At 36.3% G+C, this 18,308-nt stretch overlaps 1 protein-coding gene across 2 annotated transcripts; it reads left to right on the top strand.

Moving 5' to 3' along the window:
* The first annotated feature begins 315 nt into the window (after positions 1–315).
* LOC119560136 (catenin alpha) lies at positions 316–18,040 on the top strand. Of its 2 annotated transcripts, XM_037873487.1 has the most exons (12): positions 412–565; positions 4,933–5,309; positions 5,999–6,316; positions 7,060–7,263; positions 7,314–7,998; positions 9,700–9,851; positions 11,808–11,880; positions 14,484–14,551; positions 14,609–14,790; positions 17,212–17,452; positions 17,518–17,634; positions 17,693–18,040. In XM_037873487.1, exons 1-12 carry the CDS (start codon positions 412–414, stop codon positions 17,855–17,857), a joined length of 2,736 nt encoding a protein of 911 aa, XP_037729415.1. In that variant the 3' UTR covers positions 17,858–18,040. The 2 variants fall into 2 exon arrangements, with proteins under 2 accessions (XP_037729416.1, XP_037729415.1); XM_037873488.1 differs by lacking the exons at positions 14,484–14,551; positions 14,609–14,790; positions 17,212–17,452; positions 17,518–17,634; positions 17,693–18,040 and adding an exon at positions 11,974–12,384 and having other exon boundaries at positions 316–565.
* The last annotated feature ends 268 nt before the right edge of the window (positions 18,041–18,308 follow it).

Here is an 18,308-nt window from a genome sequence, read left to right as displayed (position 1 = left end):
TTAATATTTATCAGGTGAGGTGAGTTCAGAAGGTTAAGTACTCCAGCAGCTAGTGGTAATCAATATGTAAGCAGACTTGTCATTATAATAGTTGTGCTTAAAAACTTCAGGTGAATTTAAAAATATTGTCTGCCAATATTTTATCCAACAGGAGGTACAAAATTTATTTTACAGCAGTTCCACCAAGCTTAAAACCTCCTAAAAAAGTGGTATCGCGGCACTGCTCGATTGCAGATAGTGGGATAAGGTTATAATAAAAACATTTGCTTGCTGCTTTCCTGTCATTCCAAACCTTACAACAAGAATTGTTGTCCCATCATCAATCGAAAAAGGCGTCGTCGCTTTATCGTGAACGGATTAACGAAATATTATATCTGAAAATAAGTGGTGTTTGTTTTATTTTCAATCAATATGGGAACGCTGACCGATTTTGGACAGATTGCTCTGAAATGGGATCCGAAAAATTTGGAAATTCGTACAATGTCAGTTGAAAAAACACTTGAGCCTCTGGTACTACAAGTTACAACTCTTGTAAATACCAAAGGGCCGAGCAAGAAGAAGAAAGGTAATACTACTCTATAAATAATGTAATAACTAGCTTTGAAAAAATTATTTGTTTAGTTTTGTGCAATATGTATGCATACATTATTGTATTCCAATAAGACATACACTCAGCGTCATATCTTGGGATAAGAGTGATATAAAAAAGTAAAATTTTTTGTGTGTATAGTGCCAGCAATTGCTTTTATATTACATTATTTAAAACAATTATGTCCTCTTTGGTACTCTTATAATTCGTGTTTCCCCAAATCATATTAATTTAACATGTTTTTAAAAGTTTGCGTACAGCTGGAGATAGTTGCATTTATTGCCAATTTAGTGGTCAGATTTAATTTGCATTATCAAGGTAGACGAATATGCAATTATCAAACGATTTGGAAAAGCTATTGAGAAATTGGCGGAATCAAAGGTCGCGCACACTCCTCAGTGCAGAGAGTTATTAAAATGTATATTTCCACCAGATCTATTTCCCATGCTCCGAGAAGGCCGCCCATGTCGATTAACAATAAGGGAAAAAAGAAAGTAATACTTGTGGTGCAAAGCAATCAGAAATTGACCACCCGAGAACTGCAGCAAGAGGTGAAAAGTATCTTTTAGAAAACCGTTTCATATTCGACTTTCCGAAGGATAGCGTGGCTAGAAAAAAGCCTTATATTTCAAAGATTAATCGAGAGAAACGGGTTAATTGCCAAAGGACCATATTTCTAAGCCTCCAGAGTTCTGGAAGTCCGTAATTTTTTTACACGAAAGCAAGACTTACATATTTTAAATTAAAGGAAAGAACTTAATCTGACGCAAGAGCAGAGAAGCCCTCAAAAAACAAAACTTACTTCCACTTGTGAAACATGGAGGAGGTTGAATTATGTTATGGGGGTGTATGGCTGCTAACGGCGTTGGAAATCTGCTGGGACTTAAACTTATATCAAATTGTAAACACAACGTTGTTAACTTTTAAGTAGTACATTTAAATTATTAATTTTATTTAAAAATTGCCGATGTGACTAACGCAATAAATATAAGTCCTTACTTGTAGAGATGAGATATAAATAAATAAAGTAAATTAAATGATTAAAAAACGAATTTTATTTCTAACAAGATAACGATCCTAAACATACAGCCCATACTATATCAAGCTGTACGCAAGCTTTTAAACACATTTTCTTTTACAAGTTTTTGGAGAAACACGAATTATAAAAGTACCAAAGAAGATATAATTGTTTTAAATTACAGAATATGAAGGTAATTGCTCGGACTATAAAACACAAATAAGCATACTTTTTTTTATCACTCCTATCCCAAGATTTTTACTGTCAAAGTGACAAAATGAAAATTATTTTCACTGTACGCAGATATGTGAGTGTAGGTATTGTGTACAACAAACATTTTCTTTATAGTAGAAAATGGTAAAAAACAAACATAATCCTTTTATATAGGGAAAATTTTATTCATTTCCGAAAAAAAATTATATTTAGAAAATAATTTCTTAAAAATAGGCGCCAAAGGACTAACACATTTGTATGTACTTTATTTTATGTATGTGGCGTGATAGTGAAATCTCGTAAACAGCCAATAGGAATGAACGACAGGTGGCGCTTTTTTGTTAGCTGAGCAGTGGGTGTCGGATAGTATAGGCTCTTGACAAACGCGATTTCTCTTGTATAAAATTTATAATCCAAAAAAATGTGGAGTTTGCCCTGTACAAAATTATTGGCATACTTGTGTGATTTTTGTTGCTTTTATTTGCAAAATCCGCTTTGGGTCTATATCCTAAACGGTATAATGCTAGATTTACATCATAAAATAGTGTGGACCTTAAATTAAAACTAATATTATGTGTAAAATTTATATTATATTTAAAAGTAAAAAGAAAGTACGTCTATCTCTGCGAAAAATAATTTGTCATTTGCACAATCAGGGCCGATTATACAGTAACATTAGAATATGGTGACTGGAGGCAGTCAAGAACGAATCACGGAATCACGGGGGTACTTTTGAGTTTTTACGCGACGTGCGTTTGTGTTTATTTGGACACTTTGAAAATAGAAATACTTCAACCTGGCTTAGCCTAAGCGCTCCAGAGCGGAGCGGAGACTTAGGGGAGATATGGAGTGGCGCTCGACACTGCCTTCAGAAATAAAGCACCCTTTTGGCGTGAACACTCACCAGTCTAAAACGCAAGGAAATAAAAAAAAGGTCGATACAAAGCTTTAAGTGGCCAAGGAGGCGACAGGATAATAATAATCCTCAGATCCAATATCTACAGAAAACAGTTTAGGATAGGTTGGACTTTGGCAAGGATATTTACCCATTAAAAAGGCTTTATTGTATTCGGAAAAAACTATGTAACAGGTAGAGGAAAGCGTTTCCGCCGCATAAATTATATATATTCTTGATCAGGATCGCTGGCCGAGTCGAACTAGCCATGTCCATCATCTAGTCTCTCAGTTTCAAAGCTATCGGTATGAAACCTTTCCTAAAGTCTTCTATTCAGTTTAAGAATTACGAATATTCGATAAAATTAAATTCGTAATTCAGAACTAATAAATGCGTAAATTTTTTCCTTGTAGTTCAAGGTCTTTAAAACCAAATTAAAGAAAACAAGAAAGGAAGTTAACTTCGGCAAGCCGAAGTATATGTATGTATGTATACGTATACCCTTGCTGTTATAAGAAATAATCAATATTAGTAACACCATGTTAAATTTTTAAGGATTGTTGCTAGCTTCAGTGATATTTGTGTAAAATTAAATGCGTAATGCTGAAAATGCAAATGAAATATTTACATGGCGGTCGTGACATAATTCGGCAACATTCGGATAAGTGGAATAATAGCGATGGAAAAAATCTGAGTAGGTAGAGCGCAGAGTAGAGAAATATTTTAATGTAAAAGAAACAACACAGACATAAATGAAACCCCACAGAGGAAAGAACTTTGGATCCCAAAGGAACAAATTGAATCAAAAACAAGAAAGGAAGTTAACTTCGGCATGCCGATGTTTGTATACCCTTGCAGTTATAATTATTAAATTTAAAATCACAAAAAATGATATCCCCAATAGTATAAGATAATATGTCAAAAAACAACCGAAGCTATTATTTGTTTCATATTATTTTTCCACCAATTTTCCGATCGTTCCTATGGCAGCTATATGATATAGTCGTCCGATTTTGATAAAATTAAAATCGAAATTCAAAACTAATTAAAAAACACCAAAGAAATAATTTTTTTTAAATTTTTTTTCCGATTAATCTTGTGGGAGCTATAAGATATAGTTGTCCGATCCGGCTGGTTCCGACTAATATACTACCTGCAAAAAAAAAAGACTTGGGAAAGTTTCAGCCCGATAGCTTTAAAACTGAGAGGCTAGTTTGTGTAGAAACGGACGGACAGACGGACATGGCTAGATCGACTCGTCTAGTGATCCTGATCAAGAATATATGTACTGTATGGGGTCGGAAACGTCTCCTTTACTGCGTTGCAAACTTCTGACTGAAATCATAATACCCTCTGCAAGGGTATAATAATGTCAATATTATACAAAAACGATAGAAAATTGAAATATAACATTATCGTAATAGTGTGATTATTTCTCTAAGAATCAGAAAGCTTTGCTCCCATAGGAGCGACCTGCAATGTATATAAACTTCGGCTTGCCAAAGTAAGATTCCTTTCTTGTTTCAGTGTACATTTTATTTGGTTTTATTTGTCAATATTTATTGACGTCCCAAAATTTGATCAAAGTTAATGATTCATAATTGGTTAGCTGAATAACGTGTATATAATATTCAAGTCTTTTGACTCTACCGTTCTTTCTTGTTTTTTAAGCAACAATACCGTTGTTTTGGGAGCAAGTGCGTCAGAAATGAAATAAATTTAAATATTAAATTTATATTATAATTCCCCTGGTTACCAGAGGAATTCTATTACCTTCTAAACGCACTATTGCCCTATGATGTTGACCACTAACCACATTTTTTTGAAAGGGGCGCAGAATTCTGACTGCTGCGACCCTGTTTGGAAATATTTTTTTGAGATATTTTTATAAAGATAATTTAAATGACAAACTTTAACAAAATATAAATAGCCCAACATTGCTCAATTTTTTATAACTAATTCACGAAAGATAGAACAGGAAAAACCAAACCAATAATCTTTTCAAAAAATACCAACTCTGTTGGACATATTTCAATTTAACGGAAAATCTCATGAGTTTCGGTGACACCTACGTTTTCCTCGGTAGCTTTTAAGCTTATTGTTATTGCTTATTATTATTATTGCTTTCTGCTTTCTTGGTAAAAAAGTATATTACTTAATAAAAAAAAAAATAAAATTATATAAAATGTTCTTAATGTTCTATTTTTTTCTTTTTAGGAAAATCAAAGCGTGCCAGTGCATTAGTTGCAGCTGTTGAAAAGGCAACAGAAAATTTTATTCAAAAAGGTGAACAGATTGCGTATGAGAACCCAGATATCACACAAGAAATGTTAACCGCTGTGGATGAAGTAAAAAAAACTGGAGACGCTATGAGCATTGCAGCCAGAGAATTTTCTGAAGATCCATGCAGCTCGCTGAAGAGAGGCAATATGGTTCGGGCAGCTAGAAATCTGTTGTCAGCTGTTACCCGTTTACTAATTTTAGCTGACATGGTAGATGTTCATTTGCTTCTGAAATCGCTTCATATTGTTGAGGATGATTTAAACAAACTAAAAAATGCATCGAGTCAGGACGAGCTTATGGATAATATGAAGGTATGAGTAAGACCAAAATTACATTAAAATTGTACAATATCAGTACATTCCTATATATACATAGGGGGATATCTAAATGTTAGGAAAATTTATTTTCCTGCCATTTAATTAAAACCTTATAAAAAAGTATTTGAGACCGCTAGAAAACTTTACATGTTGGCACCCAAAAATTGGTTTTAGAAAGAACAGTTTTGACATCAGCAACTGTGGCTCCTACAGTTTAAGTGCTAACAAAAGTTATAGTTATATAGTTTAGTTCTCGTCAATACCACTCACAGCGCAAGTTTGTTATGCAAATATGCCACGCCCACTCTAACGCCCACAAACCGCCCAAACCTGTGGCGCCCACAATTTGTATGCTAGATAAAATATTTTATCTGAAATGTATTGGTCTCGTCAATACCTATCAATTGATCAAAAATTTGCCACGACCACTCTAACGCCCATAACGCTTAAAAAAAGTCCCTTAAAGTGTCAATATCTATCGGCTTGGCAAAAGTGGTTTAAATCGTTGGCAGAGTAACGGGTATATGATAGTTGAGGCACTCTACTATAGCGTTCTCTTTCGCTTAAAATAAGTGTGGTAAGTTAGTAGAAAGTAAAAGTGTCTAAGGGGAATAATAATATAATAATTAAGAAATTAAAACCAAAGCACAGTTATCTACAACATGCAATTTTTTTCTTTCTAGCAATTCGGTCGCAATGCTGGAGAACTTATAAAACAAGCAGCTAAACGTCAACAAGAACTTAAGGATCCCCAATTACGGGATGATTTGGCAGCTGCTCGTGCAATGCTTAAAAAGCACTCTACCATGCTTTTGACCGCATCAAAAGTATATGTTCGTCATCCAGAACTAGACTTAGCAAAAGTGAATCGCGATTTTATTCTGAAACAAGTTTGTGATGCTGTGAATACTATCAGTGACGTTGCCCAAGGAAAGTCATCCCAACCGACAGATATTTACAGCGGAGCAGGAGAGCTGGCTGCAGCATTGGACGATTTTGACGTAAGAAAAAAACAATAAGGTTTAAAACTTGCATTCCTGATATTGTATGGTATATATATTCATGATTGTGAATAGCAGAATTTGTGTATCATAGATTTTTAGCTTAGGCTGTGGTTTGGTTATCCTAGCGTATATGTTTTACCAAAAACGAAGTATACTGTTTCTTATACCCTTACAGAGGGTATATTGATTTCAGTCAGAAGTTTGCAACGCAGTGAAGGAGACGTTTCCGACCCCATAAAGTATATATATTCTTGATCAGCATGACTAGACGAGTCGATCTAGCCATGTCCGTCTGTCCGTCCGTTTCTACGCAAACTAGTTTCTCAGTTTTAAAGCTATCGGGCTAAAACTTTCCCAAAAGTCTTATATCTTTTGCAGGTAGTATATAAGTCGGAACCAGCCGGATCAGACAACTATATCTTATAGCTCCAATAGGAACATTCGGAAAAAAAAATTGTATCTTTGGTGTTTTTTAACATATAACCTTCTATGCTTGGAAATTACATATTTTAATTAGTTTTAAATTTCGAAATAAATTTCATCAAAATCGGACGACTATATCATATAGTTGCCATAGGAACGATCGGAAAATTGGTTGGAAAATATATATGTCAAAGACGCTAACCTTTTCTCTCGGAAGCGCTAAATGTGCAAATATGTAAACCTTTTGCTTGCCGAAACTATTTCGTATGCTTTAATATTTTTCAATTTGTTTTTCTTTTGTTTTACGGATGCTGCAGGAAGGAATTGTTATGGATCCTATGACTTATAGCGAGAAGCGATCGCGTCAATTGCTTGAGGAACGCTTAGAGAGTATTATTAGTGCAGCTGCACTAATGGCAGATGCAGACTGCACTAGAGACGAACGACGAGAAAGAATTGTGGCTGAATGTAATGCTGTTCGACAGGCTTTACAAGACCTGCTTACTGAATATATGTCAAACGTAAGTATTTTTGTATTATACTGAAATTACTAGTAATGGGTGATTTTTAGATGAGTCAAAAAGATAATAGCCCTGGACTCTCTCGAGCAATAGATCAAATGTGTCGAAAAACTCGTGACCTAAGAAGGCAATTACGAAAGGCTGTTGTGGATCATGTTTCGGACTCATTTTTAGAGACTTCAACTCCTCTGCTAGATTTAATTGAAGCTGCCAAGATGGGCAATGAAAAAAAAGTTCGTGAAAAAGCCGAGATATTCACTAAGCACGCTGAAAAACTCGTTGAAGTTGCTAATCTAGTATGTAGCATGTCAAGTAATGAAGATGGTGTTAAAATGGTTCGATATGCTGCTGCTCAAATCGAAAGCCTTTGCCCGCAAGTTATAAATGCAGCCTCTATTTTGACCGTACGACCAAATTCTAAAGTAGCTCAAGAAAATATGACTACCTATAGGCAGGCTTGGGAGGTGCAAGTTCGAATTTTAACCGAAGCAGTGGATGATATAACAACAATTGACGACTTTTTGGCAGTATCCGAGAACCACATTCTTGAGGACGTAAATAAATGTGTAATGGCTTTGCAAGTTGGAGATGCCACGGATTTGCGCGCTACAGCAGGGGCAATTCAAGGCCGTTCCTCGCGAGTTTGTAATGTTGTTGAAGCTGAAATGGATAATTATGAACCATGTATATATACCAGACGAGTACTAGAGGCCGTAAAAGTTCTTCGAGAGCAAGGTATGTATTAATCTAGGGCTTAGTAGAGCAGTCGCAATAGGTGTGTATTAATCTAGGGCTTAGTAGAGAAGTCGCAATTTAAACTTTGAAATCAGAAGGAAATTATAAGGACAAGGGGTGTCTACCGCGAAAAGACGGATTTATGTTATTTCCTATATACGAAAGAAAGGTTTTATTTGTATTCGGTCTCTTTCGTCTCAAAATACATAGTTTTAAAATACATAGTTTTACCCTTGGAGAGGGTATATTGATTTCAGTCAGAAGTTTGAAACGCAAGGAAGGAGACGTTTCCGACCCCATAAAGTATATATATTCTTGATCAGCATGACTAGACGACGCAAACTAGTCTCTCAGTTTTGAAGCTATCGGGCTAAAACCTTCCCAAAAGTCGTATATCTTTTGCAGGTAGTATATACGTCGGATCCAGCCGGATCGGACAACTATATCTTATAGCTCCCATAGGAATAATCGGGGAAAAAAAATTTTTTAATTATATCTTTGGTGGTTTTTAACATATAACCTCCTAAGCTTGAAAATAACATTTTTTAATTAGTTTAGAATTTCGAATTATATTTTATCAAAATCGAACGCCTATATCATATAGCTGCCATAGGAACGATCGGAAAATTGGTGGGAAAATAATGTGAAACAAATTATAGCTTCGGTGTTTTTATACCCGTTACTCGTAGAGTGAAAGGGGTATACTAGATTCGTCGGAAAGTATGAAACAGGTAGAAGAAAGCGTTTCCGACCCCATAAAGTATATATATTCTTGATTAGGATCACTAGCCGAGTCGATCTAGCCATGTCCGTCTGTCCGTCCGGAAACTATAAGAGCTAGGCTATTGGGATTTGGCATGTAGATTCCTGAGCTTCTTGTGGAGCGCAAGTTTGTTTCAGCAGCGTGCCACGCCCACTTTAACGCCCACAAACCGCCCACAAACTTCAAAAAATTGTAAGTATGAACGCGGATATCTCGGAGACTATCAAAGATAGAGAATTTCAGATATAGATTCCGTAGCCTGCGTACAGGCAAGTTTGTTACGCGAATATGCCACGGCCACTTTAGCGCCCACAAACCGCCTAAACCTGTGGCGCACACTATTTTCATGCTAGATAACAAAATTTAACTAAAATGTATTAGAATCGTCAATACCTATGGATTGATCCAAAAATAAGTTTGCCACGCCCTTTTTAACGCCCACAAACCTCCCACAAACTTCAAAAAATCGTAAATATGAAAGCGAATATCTTCGAAACTATCAAATATAGAGAATTGGGATCTCAAATTTAGATTCCGTTGCTTTGTACGCAGCGCAAGTATGTTTCACGAACATGCCACGCCCACTCTAACGCCGACAAACCGCCCAAACCTGCGACGCCCACAATTTTCATGCTAGTAAAAAAATTGTAACTGAAATGTATTAGTTTCATCAATACCTATCGATTGACCCAAAAAAAGTTTGCCACACCCACTTTAATGCCCATTACGCTTAAATCTGTCTACCGCCCACATAACCTTATATTTAGATCGCGGGTAGGTAGCGCATTTCAATCTCGCTTTGCTGCTTGCATATCTCCATTTCCCTTTGGTCCCTTAAGCTGAATAACGGGTATTTGATAGTCGAGGTACTCGACTGTAGCGTTCTTCCTTGTTTTAAATAAATTCAAATTTAACTAGGTTTTAATGTTTCTTTTAAGTTATGATGAAATTCGATCAACGTGTGGGAGCAGCAGTTGGAGCCCTTGCAAATAGCACCAGTAAAGATGTCGATGAAAATGACTTTATTGATGCTTCTCGCTTGGTATACGATGGAGTTCGAGAAATTCGACGAGCCGTTTTAATGAACCGAGTAAGTAGTGTTTTTATTGCACCCCTACTTTATGCTAACAGCGTACCGAATAATACACTTTAAAAGAATGTATTTATTTAATAGAACATTCGTATAATCATTTTTTCTTGACAAAAGTGGTTGTCACAACTTGTGTATGTTGAGGTTGCGAACGACAATAATTTTTTACCTCGTCAAGAGCGTTTTTTTTACATTAGAAGTTTTTTTGAAACAACACTTTGGCAATTTCATGAAGTCGCTCAAAACGAAACAAAATTTTACAAAAAAATAAAAGTTTTTTATTTTGATAATGGACTTTACGTTTTACTGTTCTGAAGCTCTACACTGCACTACGAGTATGGGGAATTTGAATACTTTTTGTGGCATTAATTAATAAATTAAGAACAAAGCAACATTTAAAAGTTTTTTTTTTACCAAAATAAAATTATTAAAAAAATTGTTTTTTGTAACCATACCAAACTTTATTGAAAAAAATTTAACGATTTTTATGGTCCATTTTTTAAATGAACTCGTAATTTTATTACCATTAAACTTCTTAAAAAACTACTAAAATCCTTATATCAACGTTAAGTAAGAAAATGATGTAAAATAATTTTAAAATAATTTTCGTTCTTTGCCTCGTAAACAGTCACCGGTTCACCGGTCCACCGTACTGGTTTTTTTTTTTTTTTTAATTTTTTTTTTTATAAATAAAAAACTGGTAGTTTTGCATAAGTATACCCTTGCAGAGGGAATTAGAATTTCGGACAGAAGTTTGAAGACGTTTCCCCACAAAGTTCAGGTTAAGAGGTCAGTTTAAAGGTAGCGATTAAGCTTTGAAAATCTTATATTTAATACATAAAATCGCGTGCCAATCGGACGACTATTAACCTATTCACACAAAGGGGGTTTCCGCTTGAGCGGCCAAATTCTGCGTCAGCGACTTTTTCTTTTGTCGCTTCAGCGGAAAACAGGACCGCATTGGCGAATCAGTTCAGAACTTCAGTGTTTTTATTTAGTATTTTTTACAAGTTAGGTGATTTCTGTACTCGGCATTTCAGGATTTTATTGAGAAGAAAATGCAGTTCGACTGCAATGGCGTTGATATAAGGAAATGGTTGTTGCTGCAGGAACAAAGAACCTTCCAACGGCTCCAAATTCAGGCAATGATCTCATCGTGAAAATAAATATTGCTACGCTATTTTTAATGAAGGGACCAACCTCCGCCTTACGTCCTTGGCAAGACCTGGCACCTATTGCACCAAACGTACATTATTTATCTAAAGAAAAAGCCATTTGAAGGCGCATCGACCTTTTAAAACGGTTGCTTAAAAAATGTATAAAGTCTATCAACAGTATGCGAAACAGGTGTTATAAATGCTTAAAAGGGTCCAACCGTCTCTAACTTGTGAAAATTCTCATGAGTGACCCCAAGACCCAATATAGTCCTATTCAATTTTCACTACGATTGCCTAATTGGGAAACTCAACCTTGATCAATTTGGTAATAGCAACAAAGAAATCATTTTTCGCTGAAATGATTTCACATGCCAGCGCTCAAAATGTATTTTGTTTTGCGTTGTTTTTATTTCAAATATGTCGATTTTTCATATTTTTGAAAGAAATTAAGCAGCTTAAAAGCTAGCAATATAAGATCAAAAGAACATATTGGGCCGATTGGTTATCCGGCTATATCCTTCGGCTACCATGCTATAGGGTAAAATAGGTACAAGTTTGAAGTTTTTCAAGATATTTGCCTATAGCACTAGTTTACAGCCAAAATGCTCCAAGAAGTGTGATAGGATTTCCTGGTAGAGTTAGACCCCTAGATCACAAAAATGAAGTCAAAAACATTTATTTTGCATACGTTCTTTTTTAAGAGACTTTTTAAGACAATAATAATTGATATCTCCGTGTTTTTAATTATATCTCGATTCGCGCTTAACGAATTACAAATAACAATTTCTTAATTTTTCAGAGTTCGGAAGACCTTGACACTGATACTGAATTCGAACCAGTTGAGGACTTGACGTTGGAAACTCGAAGTCGATGTAAGTGATTAATACCATATTATAATATATATAATTACACTTTTGCACCGTAAGTTTAATATAAAAAAAACTTTATTTAATTTTATTCTTAAGCCGATACAATATGCATTCGATTGGAAGGACACCGACCTTAATGTTACAAGTCTATAACTGAACTCGCTCTCTAACTCCTACTTCATTTACGATCAAACCTCGGTTCTGAGCTTTAGAGCTTTTGATGAGTGATTTTATTACTACTGAGTGACTTTTTTAATTGTACTTTAGATTCGGCACTTGGGTCCCGAAATCTGAGTGTCCTGAAGTGTGGGAACGCGCCGATAGTCAGAACAGCGTCTCATTCTAACTGTTTAGTCTATAGTCTGGGGTTTTTAGTTTCATGGTAATTTTCCATTGGCAATTATACCCGTTACTCGTAGAGTAAAGGGGACTAGATTCGTCGGAAAGTATGTAACAGGCAGAAGGAAGGGTTTCCGACCCCATAAAGTATATGTATTCTTGATCAGGATCACTAGCCGAGTCGATCTAGCCACGTCCGTCTGTCCGTCCGTCCGGATGAACGCTGAGATCTCGGAAACTATAAGAGCTAGGCTTTTGAGATTTGGCGTGCAGATTCCTGAGCTTCTTACGCAGCGCAAGTTTGTTTCAGCAGAGTGCCATGCCCACTCTAACGCCCACAAACCGACCAAAACTGTGGCTCCTACAGTTTTGATGCTAGAAAAAAGATTTTAACTGAAATGTATTGTTCTCATCAATACCTATCGATTGACCCAAAAAAAAGTTTGCCACGCCCACTTTATCGCCCACAAACCGCCACCAAACTTCAAAAAATCGTAAATATGAACGTGGATTTCTATTAAAGATAGAGAACTGGGATCTCAGATTTAGATTCCGTAGCCTTAAACGCAGCTCAAGTTTGTTACGCGAATATGACACTGACTCGCCCTTTCGTTCTTTGCCTCGTCAACAGTCACCGGTTCACCGGTGACTACAAGAGTCGTCCTAGTACTCAGAGACTGCGATCTGTCCATATATCCATGCTCCCTACAAACGATCTCCTATCCTATATCCAAAGGAAACATTTGTGTCCCAATTGCTTTGCAAGCAGCCATAAATTTTGCTCGCCTCAATTCCACATAGAATTGCATCTTTCTCAGAGCAGGTTTTCAACGCGCATGGGTCTGCGAGATCCATTAAGGACCCCATTGTAAAAGCCCTTCCTAAAAATAATCCATCCGATTACTTTGCTCCACTTCCTTCCTTGGCTGGCAGACGTTCCCGTTACATCCTCCCAACGCCGAGTCTACCAAAAAAACTTTACTTTACCTTTACGGAAGAGCCACAACTTTCTGCGGCTTAGCGCTCAGAAACGGCTCTAGGAAGTACGTATCCACAAGTACTGCTCCTGTCGCAGTGGTCATCACTGCCACAAGGGTGGAAAGAACCACTTCACTCCTCTACATACGGACGACCCATCTTTACTTTCATCATGCCCCTGAGCCTACTACCCCGAGGTTTTTGCTACGGATGTCCTCGCAAAGGGTCGCCAAAAGGTCTTTTAATGTCATGAAGTAGTGTCGAGCGACAGTTTTATTTAGATATTCACGTCTCGCTCGCTCGCACTTCCCTCCGCTCTTCCTCTCCAACTCTCCCTAAGTCTCCTCTCAGGAGCGCTTTAGTTAAGCTAGGTTTGCGCAGTTATATTTTACAAGTGTCCAAATAAACAACCGCGCACGTCGCGGAACAACCCGAAAGTTCTTCCGTTTTTTTTTTTTCGTACCAATATCCCTGGAATCCCACATTTTCAGCGATCAAGTCACCCCCCGTCCCTTCATCATTTATTTCGCGCAGAAGCCTCCGGCTGCCTTCTTCCGAGCGAGACAGGAATAACATGAATTCGCAGCACATTTATTGCTGCTAGCGGCAGAGCAGTCACTGCACACACACATTAGAAATTAATATTTAATTAATTTATTAAAAGCGCTGAAAAGAAAAAATTCACTCGAATTACCATTTTATGGTAGTAAAAAATATACGTGACTATTTTAAATAGTTTTTGATATTGTTCATCAAAACAAACAGTTTTTTTAAATATTAAAAAATTTGGGCGCCAGACAGTTTAGGAGTTTTGGGCGTTAGAGTGTGCGTGGCACCCCGCTGAAATAAGCTTGCGCTGTCTCAGAACCTCAAGACTGCATGCCAAGTCCAAGATCTTAGCATTCATATTGAAGAACAGACGCCATTGTCCGTCTTGGCTAGTGGTCCTGATCAAGAATATATATTTTCCATAGGGTCGGAAATGCTTTCTTCTACCTCTAACAGGTAGAGGTGTAACATACTTTCGGACGAATCTCTATACCTTTTTACATTACGAGTAACGGGTACAAAAATGATTTAATATTCTTCGAAATGTGACCCCATTTTACGTTTCACGTTTGACGTGGTAAAAGTTTGGTAACCAAGTGTCATTTCATTGTCTAAAAATTGTATGAATTGTTTAAGAAAGTGAACTTTCCCAACTTACACATCGTCCCAACCAACAAACCTCTTCTCGAAGCAAGCATGCATATTAAATTTTATTATTCTATAACTTGTATACTTTTTAGCAAGTGCTCATACTGGCGACCAAACTGTTGACGAATATCCGGATATCAGTGGCATATGCACAGCACGAGTAAGTCATAGTTCGAAAATAATCCACGATATCTGTAACGTAAGACATTTATTTCAGGAAGCAATGCGGAAAATGACAGAAGAGGACAAACAGAAAATTGCTCAGCAGGTTGAATTATTTCGAAGAGAAAAACTTACTTTTGATTCTGAAGTTGCTAAATGGGATGATACTGGAAATGACATTATTTTTTTGGCTAAACATATGTGCATGATTATGATGGAAATGACCGACTTCACCAGGTAATTTATCCATCACACACATATTATTATAAGAACATCCGGTAAACTTCTTCCAGTCCCTCCGCAGTGTGGCTGCAGATAGTCTGAACTTTTCTAGAAGCGAGCATTTCAAATTTAACCGTTTTTATTTTGTATACATTTATATCATACAGTGGCGAAAAAAATAATAGCACCACTTCAATACATTTTCTTCTGGGTAACATAAAATTGTTTTCAGTGTTTGTTTTTTTTCAACACAAAATTTTTTTGTACTCTTTAGTATTCTTTCTAACTAAAAAAGGTGTTACCCTGTTTTTAAATCCTTCCTATAAATTTATTTTTAATTGTTTTGTTAAAAAAGCCCAACAAATGGAGAAAAATAAAATAGCACCACTTCCACATTTATTAGCAAAAACCCCATATTTTGCAGAATAGCCTTAAAACAAAGCACGGGTCAATTAGATTTATCTATAATTTCAATATTTTGAACATAAAAAGTTTGATAATACCATTGAAATGGGGGGTGGAAGGCAATGCAATGAGAAAAAGCGTGATATCCAAAAGTTGATAAAGGATGGAAAATCTTACAGAGAAGTTGGTCGATTGGTCGGATATTTAAATAAAATGATTAAGAACGCTCTAAACTTTAAAGAAAAACCCGAAACACGAGGACGAAAAAATTCTATGACCCCCCTTCACGTCAATCGATTGATTCGTCAGAACAAGAAGGATCCTTTTAAATCTGCTACTGAGCTTAAAAAGGAGCTTAAAATAAATGCGACGGTGCAAACTGTGCGTACATATCTCAGGGAATATAACCTAAAAGCCTGCAGCCCGAGAAAGGTACCAATTTTAAATGCCAGACACATTTCTAGGCGAATGAAGTTTGCCAAGGATCACCCAAACAGTGGAGGAATATTTTATGGTCAGGTCAGAGCAAGGTGATTGTGTTTGGTGGAAAAAGATCCAGATCGTATGTCAGACGTCCAAAGAACTCGGAATTTAAGCCCCAGTAGACCACAAAGACCATAAAGCATGTAGGGCGTAGTGTGATGGTATGGGCCGGCTTTTCCTATTACGGAGTAGGCCCGATACAATGGATCAAGGCCATCATGGATCAGCACGTATACGTGGATATCATGAATACCATTATGCTACCTATCGCAAAGTATGAAATGCCGCTCGTGTGGGTCTTCCAACAAGATAATGACCCCAAACAGACCTTAATCCAATAGAGAATCTGTGGTAGGACGTCAAGAAGGCAGTCGCTGCATCGAAACCAACATCCATCGGATCCCTTTGGGGAGTAATTAAAATCAACATTTTTGTTTCACTTTCTGATTTTATGTTGCACTTCGATTCCAAAAAGGTATTGCATGTTTTGACAGAGCTAAAAATATAGGTGACTATTCAAACATTGCTCGAGTAGGTGGTGCTATTTCGCCTCGGCGAAATGCTTGTACCAGGCATAATATTACATATATTAAATTGAAAAAATTTGAGAAGACCTGAAAGTTTCGTTTCAATCGAACATTTCTTTCCTTCCCAAAAAAATCGACGAAAAAACCGATTTTTTGATGCTCCTAGGCTCCCCCCTTAAGGTATACCATTTCGAAATCCGAATTCCTTTAATTTAGTTTTGGGCTTCTAAACTTTAAAATAAGGCCCATTTCAGTAAACATTCGCAAGATTAAAACAAGAGAAATCAGTATCGTCGACGGCCTCTACTATTAGATACCCGTTACTCAGCTAACAAAAAAATGCCACCTATCGTTCATTTCTATAGGCTGTTTACGAGAATTCACTAACGTGAAACCTAGGTGGCGCTATTGAAGTTTTTTCATGAATGTATCATCCCCTGTACTCTATCAAGTTTGCTAATTATTATTTATTGTTTGGTTATAACTTTTTAATAAATGGTCCGATTTGACTAATTTTTTGTATGTATAAGGGCATTGATAAGAAGAAAATCGAATTTAAATTTGTACAAAATAATAAAAAATATGCTGCGCAGGAAGGGCAAGAATCTACACGCCAACTCCCAACATTCTAAGTCATAGTTTCCGGTATCTCAGCGTTCATACGGACAGATGGACTGACGGACATGGCTAGTGGTCCTCATTAAGAATATATATATATTTAATGGGGTCGAAAACGCTTCCTTCCTTCAATAATGATGATGTTAACACTAGGAAATTTATTGTCTCTTTAAAACCTTCTAGTAGTAACTAAAGCAAACAAATAAGCGGTGCTATTTCTTGTTGACCGCAGAAAAATTGACTTTAGGACTTATGTATACTACATACTGAGACAGTTTTGAGCACCCCAGCCTTATACCAACAGATCATGAACTGAAATGATATGATTTAGAAATTATGTTAATTTATACTTAACATTTTATAGACATTCGATACGTAAATAACTTTTGATTCTAAATTTCAGAGGACGCGGACCGTTAAAAACTACTATGGATGTCATCAATGCAGCTAAGAAAATTTCAGAAGCTGGTACAAAGCTGGATAAACTTACCAGAGAAATTGCAGAACAATGCCCAGAAAGCAGCACAAAAAAGGACTTGCTTGCCTATTTACAACGTATTGCCCTATATTGTCATCAAATCCAAATAACGTCAAAAGTAAAAGCTGACGTTCAAAATATAAGTGGCGAACTTATAGTATCTGGGGTAAGAATCATTTAAATGTAATATATTAGTAATAATAATATCATTGATATTAATAATTATTTTAGCTGGATAGCGCAACATCGCTGATTCAAGCCGCTAAAAATTTAATGAATGCGGTTGTATTAACAGTAAAATACTCATATGTGGCCTCGACGAAGTATACTAGGCAAGGAACTGTGTCTGTAAGTTTTGTCATTAAAATAGGTCATGGAGATTTAATAATTTGAATTTATTTTGTAGTCTCCAATTGTAGTATGGAAAATGAAAGCTCCAGAAAAAAAACCTTTGGTTAGGCCTGAAAAACCAGAAGAAGTTAGAGCAAAAGTTCGCAAGGGGTCTCAAAAAAAGGTTCAAAACCCTATACATGCATTGTCTGAATTCCAAAGTCCCGCTGATGCTGTTTAAAATTAATTATTTTCCCATATCCATAAATTATTGGGATTGTCTATTTCAAAAGCGATTCGGACGCTGCTACTTATCCACTTTTATCAAAAAACACATTCTTATATTAACATATATAATAATGAGTATAATATAATAACATATATAATTGACATTATAATAAAATATTAAAATATACAAAAACAATCCTTTGATAATGCATTTTATATATACTGGTTCAATTTTCAATTTGTAAAATGTTCGTAACCAAGGTTACTCGGCTCGGTCTAGCAAGGTTGCGACTTACACAATCGATTACTAGGCCACCAAAACGAGCTGCAAGGGAAAATCCAATAGCTCATTAAGAATTATGGCAAGGATTCTGTCGACCGACGCCACCGAGACGGCTATTATTCCGGTAAGCTAGATCACTTAAACGATCTCTGGCAGCAGTTTTGAGACCTTGATGAAGAAG

This window comes from Drosophila subpulchrella, unplaced genomic scaffold (assembly GCF_014743375.2).
Source record: "Drosophila subpulchrella strain 33 F10 #4 breed RU33 unplaced genomic scaffold, RU_Dsub_v1.1 Primary Assembly Seq354, whole genome shotgun sequence".
Lineage (NCBI taxonomy): Eukaryota > Metazoa > Arthropoda > Insecta > Diptera > Drosophilidae > Drosophila > Drosophila subpulchrella.
This window is presented reverse-complemented; position numbering and strand designations above follow the sequence as displayed.